Below are 11,708 nucleotides of genomic sequence, written 5' to 3'. Positions count from 1 at the left end.
AAAATAAATTAAACGTATAAAATAAATGAATAAATATTTAATCTATCGGGATATTTCTTTGAAATTAAATTTAATTGAGTAATTAAGGATATTTATAGACAGAAATAGCATACAAGAAATTGAAAGATATTGAGGTATATATTAATCTGACCCTGACTATACTCAGTGGGAATATACGAGCTGATAGACTACAGGTTAGACGGACACACACACACCACGGATGGACCGATATTTTATTTCTTTTTGCATATTGCTCTGAAATTGATGTTGTTGTTCCTGCCGCCAGGCGATAAGCACAGCATCTTACAGTGCGTAACAAGGCAGTAAGTCTAGACAAGGTAATTTAATAAAACATAAGAACAAAGCATAAAAAATTAAATATTTAAGTTTTCAAAATAATTAACATTCACATTTTATATTCCTTTTAAACAGTTTCTTTTTCTAACTTAGTTTTCAGTCCTTAAATTTATTTTATTTCTTATCAAAGGTTTATTCTAACTGCTTCTTAAAGAAACTGGTAATTTCTAGGTTTCATTTACTTATGAAACGCACTGTTATTGAGCCTGTACAAACGCATAAACATTGTTAATTTTATTTGTAGTGAAAGCACGCAAATGATTCCCGAACTCACTCACACTTCTCTGGCACTTGGTGTTATTTTTTAATATAGAAATGAAAAAAGATTGACCGCGGACCTCAGTTGTGCGCTAAACTTTGCAAACGTCGGGCCATTCTCTCCATTCTTTTCGCTGTTCCGCCGATCTCTCGCTATATAGTCCAGAAAATGATTGAGTTCAAGTATATAGTCCTGTTGATATCATTAACCATGATCGGAGGAAGCCAAGCGGCCACACTGCCCTATCGCTGTAAGGAGAATATGGGTTAGCAAGGATATTGACAGTTCAGAGATATAGCTGAATCTAAATTTAAAAATTTGATGTATTGTATTGTATATGGGATATATTTCAAGGACAAGGATAGAATAAATCTAAACTGATTTGTATTAAATAATCAAAATGATTCAACACATAAACCAAGCTAGAAATGATTCTTCAACATTAACATAAATATATTTGATATTTAAAAGAAAGAAAGAAACCAAAGTTTGACAAAAACACCAGAAGCTGTGTCCTTTTTCTCAATTGAAAAATAATTAATTGATTTCTTTTTCTTTTTGCAATTTTAATCAAACTTATTAAATATTAAATATGTTTTTTAATATTCCCATAGCTTCGGCTTATGTATATAATCCGCAATTCTGCATGGATACCCTAACTGGCCACAGTTTGTATGTGGGTGAGGTGTTCACACGACCGGGCCAGTGCGTCCGGGTTCAGTGTCTGGGAACGCTGCAGCTCTGGGAGGACAGGTGAGTTGCACTTTAATTAAGAAATCCTCCATGGAAATTCTTTAACCTTCTCTTTACCAGCTGCCAAGTGCCTAATCTTAAGAAGGGCGACTGCAAGCAGGTTCCGCCCAAGGAAACGGGTGTGGACTATCCCCGTTGCTGTCCACTGTACGAGTGCAAGAGCTACGAGACGCATTCCGGCGGAACTTTGGAGCAGACCAACACCTACAACCATTACGGCACCCTGCTGAATACCCATCTCACCGAGGTGATTACGATTACCACACGGCCGCTTCAGGGGCATGCCACAGCGGAGATTCCCACAGCGCCCGTGCGCAAGTATCAGGTGTGAAGGGACAGGTGGCAAAGACCTTCATAGGCTTAGTTTAACATAGTTTGTAACAGCAGATTTAATGTGTAATTAGTATGGGAATAAAAGAAAGCTTGACAAAAGCAAACATACAGCTGTAATTTCCGCAAAAATCATTTTAAAATATTATTAATGTCAGAAAATATAAGAAATATAAAAATCAGCTCTAAAGCTTATTTCTATTCAACTTTTGAAGTTGGCGCCAGCCTACCGATACTCCGATATCGATACACAGCAGCCAGTGTCAAAAAGCTCATCGATATACATTCATATCGCTTAATCGCCATCGCTAGGCACAAATCTAGAACTTGCTACGAAACGAAATTGTATTTTTGTTTTTTTCTAAACCAAACAAAAAGGCAAATTGCACTAAGCTGCAGTCTCAAACGAATCGAAACTGCTTCACACCGAAACCCGAAAGAGCACGTATAACACTCACGCAAAGCAGATAATCCGTTGGAGTCCGCGAATTTCATCACAACAACACAATGTTGCTGCGTCTTGCTCTCTCCGCCGCTCGTCCGGCCGGCAGTGTCAGCCTCCTGGCCCAATCCTCGCAGCTGCTGAAAGCTAAGCCAAGCCTTGGGATTGTCCGCTCCTATGCCCGCGGTCCGGTCCGCGGGCGTGCTCCCGTGCAGCAGCAGCAGGCACAGGAGCTGCGCGCTCCGACACTGAAGGAGAAGCTAATGGGTCCGCCCGGTGCTAATGGTAAGGTTAAACATATGCCCTTGCCACGCTTGTCTCCGTTGTGTAATCACTTAGGTGTATATCTTGTCCATTCCAGCATACTCCATGGGCAAGGGCGCCGCCGCCGGAGCAGCCGCCGTTGGATTGGGTGCTTTGTGCTACTACGGCGTGGGATTGGGCAAGCAGACCAGCATTGCCGACAACGCCATGTGAGTGCGGCCATGACCGTGTTCAGCTAGCAATTTCTTACTTATTTATGTAATATCTGCCTTCTGCCCGCAGAATGTGGCCCCAGTATGTGAGGGATCGCATCCAGAGCACCTATGCCTTCTTCGGCGGCTCCTGTATCCTAACCGCAGCCTCGGCAGCTGCTGTTTTCCGTTCGCATCGTCTCCTGGAGCTGGCCTCTCGTGGCGGTCTTTTGGTGAGTTAAAATCTGAGGAGAAAAAGCTTCATACTTAAACTATATCCCATTCAAAACACAACTCTACATTCATTACACTTCCCTCGGACAGGCCACATTCGCTTCGCTGGCGTTAGTCATAGGCAGCGGTGCCGTGGCCCGCTCAATTGAGTACCAACCCGGTTTGGGACCCAAGCATTTGGCCTGGGCTGTGCACTGCGCCATTCTGGGTGCCGTAATTGCGCCCATGTGCTTCGTTGGCGGTCCGATCTTAACACGCGCCGCCCTATATACGGGAGGCATTGTCGGTGGCCTGTCTACTATCGCCGCGTGTGCCCCCAGCGACAAGTTCCTGTACATGGGTGGCCCCCTGGCCATCGGCCTGGGCGTGGTCTTCGCCTCTTCGCTGGCCTCCATGTGGCTGCCGCCCACCACGATGCTGGGTGCTGGTAAGTAATGAATTTCCTTACAAAATACGATATTCTTAGACACTTTCTTTAACTTACTTTTTCTCCTGAAGGTCTGGCTTCCATGTCATTGTACGGCGGCCTAGTCCTGTTCAGCGGCTTCTTGCTCTACGACACCCAGAGGATGGTGCGCAAGGCAGAGGTCTACCCGCAGTACGGCTATGCTCCCTTCGATCCCATTAATGCGTAAGTGTTTCCTCCTAAGAGATTGGAATCCCCTTTAATTTTTCCTAATTTGTGCTTGCAGCTCGATGTCCATCTATATGGATGTGCTGAACATATTCATCCGCATCGTCTCCATCCTGAGTGGCGGCGGCCAGCGGCGGTGAAGCCTAAACAAGGACTTGTGATGTTATGATATACTATAAATATTTAAAAACTTGTTATTAAATATAGCAATTTGAGCTAAGCATGTACAATTGCTGTTCGTATCAATAAGAGGGGACATTTTTAGGGAGAGGGATTAAAAAAATAAGATCCTTAAGATAATATTATTATTAATGTATCCAAAAAACAGGTGAAATAAGAACCGAGGACAGAGAAATGTGGCATCGCGCCAAATCTTGCAAGTTTAAGGATGAATCCTGGCCATAACAAACTATCGATAAGCAGCGATAACTGCTTAGTATTTTCAGTATTTCACATTATACGAGAAAAACCACTGAATTATACTAGTTTTTAATCAGTATTTAAATGGTATTTACCGTTTTCTTTTTATCGTTATCGGTGCGGTCACACTGAGCTTTAAGCCAGGACAATTTTTGAGTCCACCAATTGGATTTTTCGTAGTTTCTCGCAAGGCCAAAAAACACAAATCACTTTTTCTCCAGCAGCGGCATCCAGGTGGCTGTGCATACGGTGTCACAGCGTTTCCAGATCTTTCCGAACACCCGACAACTGCACACTCACTCGACACTCTCGTCGCAGTCTATCAACAACAACTCGTAAATTTTTGTGTTCAAAAATATTGTGAAATACGATTAGAATTAAATCTCTAATTTCCACAGGCTCGCCACATCGCCAGAAGATACTCATCGAAGGCAACCAAACTGCCCTTCGCACCTGAGACAGGTGAGTGTATGCAGGACAGACAGGAGGTGGAGGAGGCCAGACGCCCGGCCGCGCCCTTAAAGCCGGCAAATCGATTTCTTGACTCAGACTTCTCTTCTTTTATCCCCAGCAACTGCCGTTGCAAGTCCAGCAGAAAAAGTTAAGCGGTTGACCACGACAACATCGTCAGCGGAGGAGCTGATAGATCCTTTCGAAAAAAGCGACATGGAACGTCGCTATTTAAAGAATCCCTTTCCAGATTTCGCCGGCGGCGAGAACACACCGTTCGCCACCGATGAGGAGCACATCAAGAACCTGATCTGCACCTATGTAGACGCCATACTGGAGCACTGTCATCCCAATAACGACGACGATCAACGCGGTGATCTATATGTAGGCAATGCCGGCATCGCCTTCATGTTCTGGAAGCTGGCCAGCTGCGAGCAGACACGGGAACTTTATCCGGCACTGGAACATGCCTCCGCTTTCATCCGGAACGCCAAGGCCAATGCCAAGCGGTACAAGAAGCGCTCCGCCGAGCGCTACTCCTTTCTGTGCGGCAATGCCGGCATCTATGCCGTCTCTGCTGCCATCTCGCAGGCTTTGAAAGACACCGAGGAGCTGTCCAACGATCTGGCCGACTTCAAGTCGGGCATACCGTCCAGCAAGGAGTTTATGCACACCAAATACGGCTGCGACGAGGTGCTGGTAGGGCGCGCCGGCTATCTATCCGGCTGCTACTGGCTGAACGATGTGCTGCCCGAGAAGAAGATCACCGACGATGACCTCATCTCCATATGCCAGCTAATTGTGACTAGTGGTCGAGAGTACAGTAAGCAGAATCACTCGCCGTTGCCGCTGATGTATCAATACCATGGTACCGAGTATCTGGGTGCCGCACACGGACTGTGCTCCATCCTGCACATGCTGCTAGATAGCCCATGGTTCCGCACGGTTCCCATTTCGGCGCCCGCTGCCGAGCTGCGCGACATTAAGCGCTCGATTGACTTCTTCCTCGAGCTGCAGGACAACGAGGGTAATTTTCCCGTCGCCCTTGAGGATCTGCGCTCGGGCCGTGAGAAGCGTCTAGTGCATTGGTGTCACGGTGCTCCCGGAGCCGTCTACTTGATGGCCAAGGCATATTTGATATTCAAGGAAGAGAAGTACTTGGAATCGCTGCGTCGCTCGGCCGATCTGGTGTGGAAGAAGGGTTTCCTGCGCAAGGGACCGGGCATTTGCCACGGCGTTGCGGGCAGTGGCTATGTGTTCCTGCTGCTCTTCCGGCTGACCAACGAAGTGAAGTACATATACCGGGCTCACAAGTTCATGGAGCTTTTAACCGATGCAGAGTTCAAACAACGTGCTCGCACCCCCGATCGTCCTCACAGCCTGTACGAGGGTGTGGCCGGCACTGTTTGCTTCCTGGTGGACCTCCTCGAGCCAGAGCAGGCATACTTTCCGTTCATGGACGTCTTTCACTAGGTTTACGGAGGGTGCTGCTTACACCGAATCAATGCTCAATCAAATCAGGGAGAGAGTTAAACCACATTTCTAGTCACTTTGTTTTTCGATGATTTTTACTTTTCGTAGTTCTTTCATTGTTGCCTTTGCGTTGGAGTTGGAAAGGAAGAGTTGGAAGCAGGAGAAACTGCAGTTGGAGTGGAAGTTGGAGACCGAGGCCTCATGCATGCAGGAATGTTCGCAGTCATTCTCATATCAAAAATTCTCTGTGCTTTACGCTAAGCAATTAACTTAACAAAAAACATTGATACTTATATATACACAGACATATAATACAAATACATTATATTTATATACAATCTATATTATATACATATACACATACATTCTATATATATATATAATATATATATACACATATTTGCGCTGACATCTATATAGTATATATACATATATATATATACAGACAAACCATACATACTTACATGCATAATGTGCTTTATACCTCTACGAGTAATCCACGAAGAGCTCTAAATCTATTGTCAATGAGAATCAAAATAAATCATTGTACTTATTTTATACAGAAAGAAAGATGTGTATATTAATCTTAGGGATGATGATTATATATAGATAGATATGAATAAGAGTATATAACCTTATTGGGACTTCTTTTAAAATAATCATACTTAAACTAGTTTATTCATTATTTGTTAGTTAGTATTATTTACATTTACTTATTGAAAACCAATCAGGGTTCTTTTTGCAACCTTCAGACCGTCTTTTATCTTTATTATTTTGTAAATCTTTCTAAATCCTTGTAAATCAATGTAAAATCTCAAGTGTTGATTTGGCTTACTATTGATTAAAATTTTTGCCAGGCTTATCAGTTCTATATACACCTATATCTTAACTCCCATTAAGCGAAAGATAGAGGTCTTTCAGATAAGCCTCCACACTCAATGGGGGCAGTACTTGCGCAGTGATTGTGATCATGATGAGTGAACCAAAAAGACAGAACCCTTTTTTTCTCATTTAAAAGCTAAGCAAGAGCGATTTATTTATTAACCTTGGCCGATTCTGAGTGGGATTTGGAATCTCGATGGGGAGCGATAATGCTTGGTATTATCTTTAGCCGACGACGACTGCCAATTCAGAGATACAGATAGTACAGATATCGGTGGCTCTGTGGACTAAGTCGTTGGTGCTATAAGCCAAATTGGAATGCCAGGAATATGGCGGAGCTATCAGCTGCCTGTTCACGCTCCCACGCTCATATATTTTGCGGGAAATAAACACGGAGGAGGAGGTTGTTGCCACTTGAACATCAAGTGGGGAGCGCGCATGTAACACATGTGTTGTTCCAAATGAATATAACTGGAGTGGCGCCTCCGTATCCGTTCCTCCGTATCTTTCATCCATATACAGTTTATCAACGATCGATTAATAAGTGCATATCATTAAGTACCCTAAGGCTACCCTGGAAAAAATATAAACGAGCTAAAGCTCTGTTTTTGGGGATTTAAAACCTTAAAACTTTAAGTATTATATAAATATTTACAAAGCGATAGTTTATGTTAAGAATAAGTAAGGAACTTGGAAATTCCCTCAAGCTTTGCCTTCAGTTAAGTTCTCTCTTGATTCTGTTTATAAATATTGTTTAAATTTTTTGGAAATATTAAATATTTAACAATTTCAAATGCGTATTTTGTTGTGTACTATGTTTGCTGAATAATATTAACTGAATAGGAAATCAATAACCAGAAACTTAATTAAGTTGGCAGGTAATAATTACAGATAAAAGAGTGGAGAGAGAAGCTTGCACTGTAAACAATTAATTACAATAATATATACAATATAACTAATAATAAATGAACTTAAAAGAATTCCCAAAGGCAAAGCCAAATCATCTTGGAACCCAAAAACGTAAGATACAATTACAATTAATATTTAAAGTATATGTTGCTTTAGCCTATTATTTTTCTCTATGCGGATCAGAAGGCACTCACCTGGTCTTATCAGCACGGGAATGTTAAGGGAGAAGGTGGGGTGTCCAGTTCTAAGCCCATTCAGCTTTTGCAGGCCTCAAAGTGGTGGCGATTTTGGCCATTCAGTTGCCTTATCGACGGCCATCGGATCGGTCTGGTCTGCACTTAACTTTGACAACTTTACTTGACTTGGTGACTAGTCCTTCGACAACATGACAGGCGCATCCTGGTCGATGATATCTTCTGTGGTGGCAATACTCATCACTGCCACAATGCTGGGGTCCGTGGAAGCTGCTGACAAGGAGGGCTTTCCCGTGGCCATAATCCATATTAACGACCTGCACGCCAGGTAAGTAATCAGATTGGAACGCATTTTATGGATGTCGTAAAGTATTTCCTATCACGTACTGATTTCGATTCCGATAACGATACGATTCCCGGTGACTCGTCCACGCGGCTGCCACTCCAGAGTTAATCCCCGCTTCAATTTCTGACCAGGTTCGAGGCCACGGACTCCAGCGGTGGCACCTGTGACGACGGCGAGACCTGCATCGGTGGCTATCCGCGCACCGTCACCACCGTCCGGCGGCTGCTGCAGGAGCAAGCAGAACTGAATCCTATCTATATCAATGCGGGGGATAGCTTCCAGGGCACACTCTGGTACAACATCGGTCGCTGGAATGTCACCCAGCAGCTGCTGAATCTTCTGCCTGCCGACGCCATGGTGAGTCTTGGCTACTTGCTTATGATTCCTTTATAAGCTATAGGTTGTATCCCCCACAGACTTTGGGCAATCACGAGTTCGATCATGGCGTTGAGGGCGTTGTGCCCTTCCTGGAGACCGTCAATACCAGCATGCTGGTGGCCAACATGGACTGCGCCCACGAGCCAACAATGGAGGGCAAGTACAACAAGTCGAAGATCATTGAGCGTAGCGGCCGCAAGATTGGTTTGATTGGCGTTATCCTGGAGACGACATATGTGAGTTGGAAGGAGTTGGTTGTAGGCCCCAAGAAGCATCAGCAAGTATCGTTCCTTATTGCAGGATCTGGCCAATACTGGCAAGCTTATCTTCCGAAACGAGAGCGACACCATCCGCGAGGAGGCACAGCTGCTAAAGGCCCAGGGTGCCAACATCATCATTGTGATCTCGCACTGCGGCTATGACGTGGACAAGGTGATTGCGGCCAATGCCGGTGACTGGATCGACGTCATTGTGGGCTCCCATTCGCACACGCTGCTGTATACTGGAACGCCGCCAAGCGGAAGCACTCCGGCTGGTCCTTATCCCACTGAGGTGGTCCACAGCTCTGGCCATCGTGTTCTCATCGTCCAGGCCTCAGCCTATGCACGCTACGTGGGCAATCTTGTTGTTTATTTTGATGACAATGGCGATGTGCTGGACTTCGAGGGCAGTCCACTGTACATGGACCAGACAGTGCCTGAAGGTGAGTCCGGGGGAATATGTAGAATAAGATTTAGTTATTATATATACATATATATTTGGGGTTAAAGAGTTCAAGGGAATAATATAGCTTTCTCAAGCTTAACTTTCGTGTTTTTCTGTGTAAATTATGTGCTTCTCTCACCCGCTTATATTTTCCAATCTTCTTTTGTGGCCGGTTATGTGTGTGTCCGTTTTTAGTGTCCTGGCTAAAAGTCCTTGTTACCAAGTTGTTTTTTTCTGGATGTGTAAATATAATCTATGCTGGATTCTGTGATTATTTTTTTGAGTGTCTTGTGTGTATATTGTGCTCTGTAGATGAGGAAATCCTCGAGGCCATGCTGCCCTGGAAGGAGGTGATTGACGAGACGGGCAAGGTGGTGGTGGGTCACTCCAAAGTGGACCTCACCAAGGACGACTGTGCCGCCGGAGAGTGCAACCTGGGAAACTTCTTCTGCGACGCCATGGTGCACTCGGTGAGTTTTTGAAGAAGAGGAACTTCAAGGAACTTGAACTTTAACATAACCTGGGCGGCTTGCAGTTCGTGGGAATGGCGCCATATGAAGAGAAGGCCTGGACAAATGTATCCGCCGGACTGATGAATATCGGGGGGCTCCGCGTGCCGCTCACCAGAGGCAGTGAGTAAACGATGCAGTCAATGATCTATTCTTTACTGAATCGGATTCTCAACTTTAACTACAGATCTCACCTATGCTCACATAGTCAGTATGTCGCCGTTTGAGAACACTTTGGTGGCCTACAATTTGCCGGGAAGCAAGCTGGTGGAGGCCATGGAGTTTGCCGTAAGCAAAGTGGACCTGGAGAACGGTGTGACGGGCTCGTACATAAACCTGCAATTCTCGGGCATCCGGGTGAAGTATGACTACACAAAGCCGATAGGATCTCGGGTCATATCGGTATCGGTGCGCTGTGCTGATTGTCAGGTGCCCAAGTACGAGCCACTGGTAATGGACAAGCTCTATCGGCTCACCTCGCCCAACTTTCTGCAGGCGGGCGGCGATGGTTACACCATGCTGGCCGAGGGCACAGACCTCCAGTGCGTACCATCTTTGTTCTCCTCTCGTTTGGATCAGATATTCACAAGCTTCTTTCTTCTCCTTGCAGGTGGGGTGTCAGCGATCTGGATGCCTTGATCTCGTACAGCAACCACTTTGATCCCATCTACCAGAGTCTCGAGGGACGCATCACCGTGCTGAATTGATCAGTGAATAAAATATTTATGTAGCATTTGTCCAAGTAAACCAGACTTTTCTGTAAATTTATAGAAGTTAGTTTATCTTTTTGGGGGGCTTCGAACTGAAGGCATTATCCTTAGGGAATTATTCTCAATACTTACCCGACTCCCTTTCAAGATGCCATTGTCCTGGAGGCTATGGCTCCGTGGCAAGACGAGCTGGAGACCATGTCCAATAGGATTGTGGGCCAGAGCCGCGTCTTCCTTCAGCAGAGCGAGTGCAGTCGGGGAGAGTGCAACCTCGGAAACTTTTTCACCGATGCCATGGTCCATGCGGTGAGTGCCAGATTAGAAGTTATTCGCCCATTGACAAATCCCTTGATAGTTTATCAAGGATTCCTCTCCGTCCGTGGACGACAGCTGGAGTGACGTCTCCATTGCCCTGACATCGCAAGGAACTTTCCGTGTGCCCATTCCCATTGGAAGTAACTTGATCTATCCTTTAATAATAGTATTTGCTTTAAGAGAAGGATTATTAAATCGTTTAGACATCACTTACAAGCAACTGGTGGCCATGTGCCCCTGGGAAAATCGTTTGGTCGCCTTAAACCTTCGGGGACGGATCATTCTGGATCTACTGGAGGACGGTGTGGCGTCCATGAATTCCAGCTCATCCTCGCCTAAGTCTACACGCTTTTTGCAGGTCTCAGGACTTCGTGTACTCTACGATCTTAGTGCTGCCAGAGGTCAACGCGTCATCAGCGCCCGATTTCGCTGCTCCCGTTGCAAAGTGCCGGAGTACAGACCCATTGATCCTGAGCAAGTTTACAGAGTGGTGGTGATGGACTACCTGGCCAGGGGCATGAACGGATTCAGTTTGATCAGTGAAAATGCCGAGGATCTCGAGTTAGTATGCCATCCAGTGTAAGGGAATCTTCTAGACAACTTTCTTCTTCTTCACAGGACGGGTCTTTTTGACTTGGACGCCCTGATGGAATACATGGACTCAGTGGGAATAATTACCGCGGGAATAGAGAATAGATTGCAGTTTTTATAATCATAAAGATAATGCAAATAAGCAAATAAACTTTAAAACGATCACAACTTTCCCACAAAAAAACGATTTTTGGACAAGATCCTATTGGAGTGTTCCGCTAGAATCGATAGTTCAAATCTGTAAAGCGATAGCGCGATAGTCACGAAAAATGTCAAAACATCGATGACACGAAAGTCACTAAAAATGTAAAAACATCGATAGTGCAAGCAAAACAATATCGATAATGCTACGATGTTTTGCC

General features: G+C 44.9%; 5 protein-coding genes and 1 long non-coding RNA gene across 7 annotated transcripts; 5 read left to right on the top strand and 1 right to left on the bottom strand.

Annotated features, from left to right (window-relative positions):
- Positions 1-387: 387 nt before the first annotated feature.
- Vago (vago) lies at positions 388-1,819 on the top strand. 2 transcript variants are annotated; one of them, XM_020949370.2, is made up of 3 exons: positions 388-866; positions 1,231-1,369; positions 1,430-1,819. In XM_020949370.2, exons 1-3 carry the CDS (start codon positions 785-787, stop codon positions 1,698-1,700), a joined length of 492 nt encoding a protein of 163 aa, XP_020805029.2. In that variant the 5' UTR covers positions 388-784; the 3' UTR covers positions 1,701-1,819. The 2 variants fall into 2 exon arrangements, with proteins under 2 accessions (XP_020805029.2, XP_020805028.2); XM_020949369.2 differs by having other exon boundaries at positions 388-881.
- A 31-nt stretch (positions 1,820-1,850) lies between these two features.
- On the top strand, positions 1,851-3,694 carry LOC110181540 (growth hormone-inducible transmembrane protein). The gene is made up of 6 exons (XM_020949322.2): positions 1,851-2,426; positions 2,503-2,614; positions 2,688-2,829; positions 2,921-3,257; positions 3,329-3,461; positions 3,523-3,694. The coding sequence occupies exons 1-6, from the start codon at positions 2,207-2,209 to the stop codon at positions 3,602-3,604; spliced, it is 1,026 nt and encodes a 341-aa protein (XP_020804981.2). The 5' UTR covers positions 1,851-2,206; the 3' UTR covers positions 3,605-3,694.
- Positions 3,695-3,980: 286 nt separating this feature from the next.
- On the top strand, positions 3,981-6,377 carry LOC110181529 (lanC-like protein 3 homolog). The gene is made up of 3 exons (XM_020949308.2): positions 3,981-4,219; positions 4,283-4,346; positions 4,456-6,377. Exon 3 carries the CDS (start codon positions 4,551-4,553, stop codon positions 5,805-5,807), a length of 1,257 nt encoding a protein of 418 aa, XP_020804967.1. The 5' UTR covers positions 3,981-4,219; positions 4,283-4,346; positions 4,456-4,550; the 3' UTR covers positions 5,808-6,377.
- Positions 6,018-9,166, bottom strand: LOC147643269 (uncharacterized). Its single transcript, XR_015272372.1, has 2 exons — positions 7,793-9,166; positions 6,018-7,263 (listed from the first exon to the last, which is right to left on the bottom strand). It is a non-coding gene; the product is annotated as an uncharacterized LOC147643269 (long non-coding RNA).
- Positions 6,875-10,498, top strand: LOC110181528 (apyrase). The gene is made up of 8 exons (XM_020949305.2): positions 6,875-8,120; positions 8,270-8,495; positions 8,555-8,752; positions 8,817-9,219; positions 9,534-9,691; positions 9,757-9,853; positions 9,918-10,272; positions 10,341-10,498. Exons 1-8 carry the CDS (start codon positions 7,984-7,986, stop codon positions 10,435-10,437), a joined length of 1,671 nt encoding a protein of 556 aa, XP_020804964.1. The 5' UTR covers positions 6,875-7,983; the 3' UTR covers positions 10,438-10,498.
- Positions 10,499-10,582: 84 nt separating this feature from the next.
- Positions 10,583-11,507, top strand: LOC147643268 (apyrase-like). The gene is made up of 4 exons (XM_086835840.1): positions 10,583-10,746; positions 10,796-10,895; positions 10,959-11,316; positions 11,374-11,507. The coding sequence occupies exons 1-4, from the start codon at positions 10,609-10,611 to the stop codon at positions 11,465-11,467; spliced, it is 690 nt and encodes a 229-aa protein (XP_086691966.1). The 5' UTR covers positions 10,583-10,608; the 3' UTR covers positions 11,468-11,507.
- Positions 11,508-11,708: the final 201 nt, after the last annotated feature.

This window comes from Drosophila serrata, unplaced genomic scaffold (assembly GCF_035046125.1).
Source record: "Drosophila serrata isolate PLE 108 unplaced genomic scaffold, ASM3504612v1 contig_276, whole genome shotgun sequence".
In the NCBI taxonomy this organism is placed as follows: domain Eukaryota; kingdom Metazoa; phylum Arthropoda; class Insecta; order Diptera; family Drosophilidae; genus Drosophila; species Drosophila serrata.
The sequence above is the reverse complement of the archived record's forward strand: the minus strand, read 5'-3'. Positions and strand labels throughout refer to the sequence as shown.

What these genes read in the sequence shown, in the direction of transcription:
- Vago (XM_020949369.2), top strand. Translation starts at nt 785, where the DNA reads ATGATTGAGTTCAAGTATATAGTCCTGTTGATATCATTAACCATGATC. An exon ending in TCGCTGTAAGGAGAATATGG is followed by an intron (nt 882 to 1,230) that starts GTTAGCAAGGAT and finishes ATATTCCCATAG; the next exon opens with CTTCGGCTTATGTATATAAT. An exon ending in CTGCAGCTCTGGGAGGACAG is followed by an intron (nt 1,370 to 1,429) that starts GTGAGTTGCACT and finishes TCTCTTTACCAG; the next exon opens with CTGCCAAGTGCCTAATCTTA.
- LOC110181540 (XM_020949322.2), top strand. Translation starts at nt 2,207, where the DNA reads ATGTTGCTGCGTCTTGCTCTCTCCGCCGCTCGTCCGGCCGGCAGTGTC. An exon ending in GGGTCCGCCCGGTGCTAATG is followed by an intron (nt 2,427 to 2,502) that starts GTAAGGTTAAAC and finishes TGTCCATTCCAG; the next exon opens with CATACTCCATGGGCAAGGGC. An exon ending in AGCATTGCCGACAACGCCAT is followed by an intron (nt 2,615 to 2,687) that starts GTGAGTGCGGCC and finishes TTCTGCCCGCAG; the next exon opens with AATGTGGCCCCAGTATGTGA.
- LOC110181529 (XM_020949308.2), top strand. Translation starts at nt 4,551, where the DNA reads ATGGAACGTCGCTATTTAAAGAATCCCTTTCCAGATTTCGCCGGCGGC.
- LOC110181528 (XM_020949305.2), top strand. Translation starts at nt 7,984, where the DNA reads ATGACAGGCGCATCCTGGTCGATGATATCTTCTGTGGTGGCAATACTC. An exon ending in TTATCCTGGAGACGACATAT is followed by an intron (nt 8,753 to 8,816) that starts GTGAGTTGGAAG and finishes TCCTTATTGCAG; the next exon opens with GATCTGGCCAATACTGGCAA. An exon ending in GCGACGCCATGGTGCACTCG is followed by an intron (nt 9,692 to 9,756) that starts GTGAGTTTTTGA and finishes GGCGGCTTGCAG; the next exon opens with TTCGTGGGAATGGCGCCATA.
- LOC147643268 (XM_086835840.1), top strand. Translation starts at nt 10,609, where the DNA reads ATGGCTCCGTGGCAAGACGAGCTGGAGACCATGTCCAATAGGATTGTG. An exon ending in CCGATGCCATGGTCCATGCG is followed by an intron (nt 10,747 to 10,795) that starts GTGAGTGCCAGA and finishes ATCCCTTGATAG; the next exon opens with TTTATCAAGGATTCCTCTCC. An exon ending in TGTGCCCATTCCCATTGGAA is followed by an intron (nt 10,896 to 10,958) that starts GTAACTTGATCT and finishes TAAATCGTTTAG; the next exon opens with ACATCACTTACAAGCAACTG.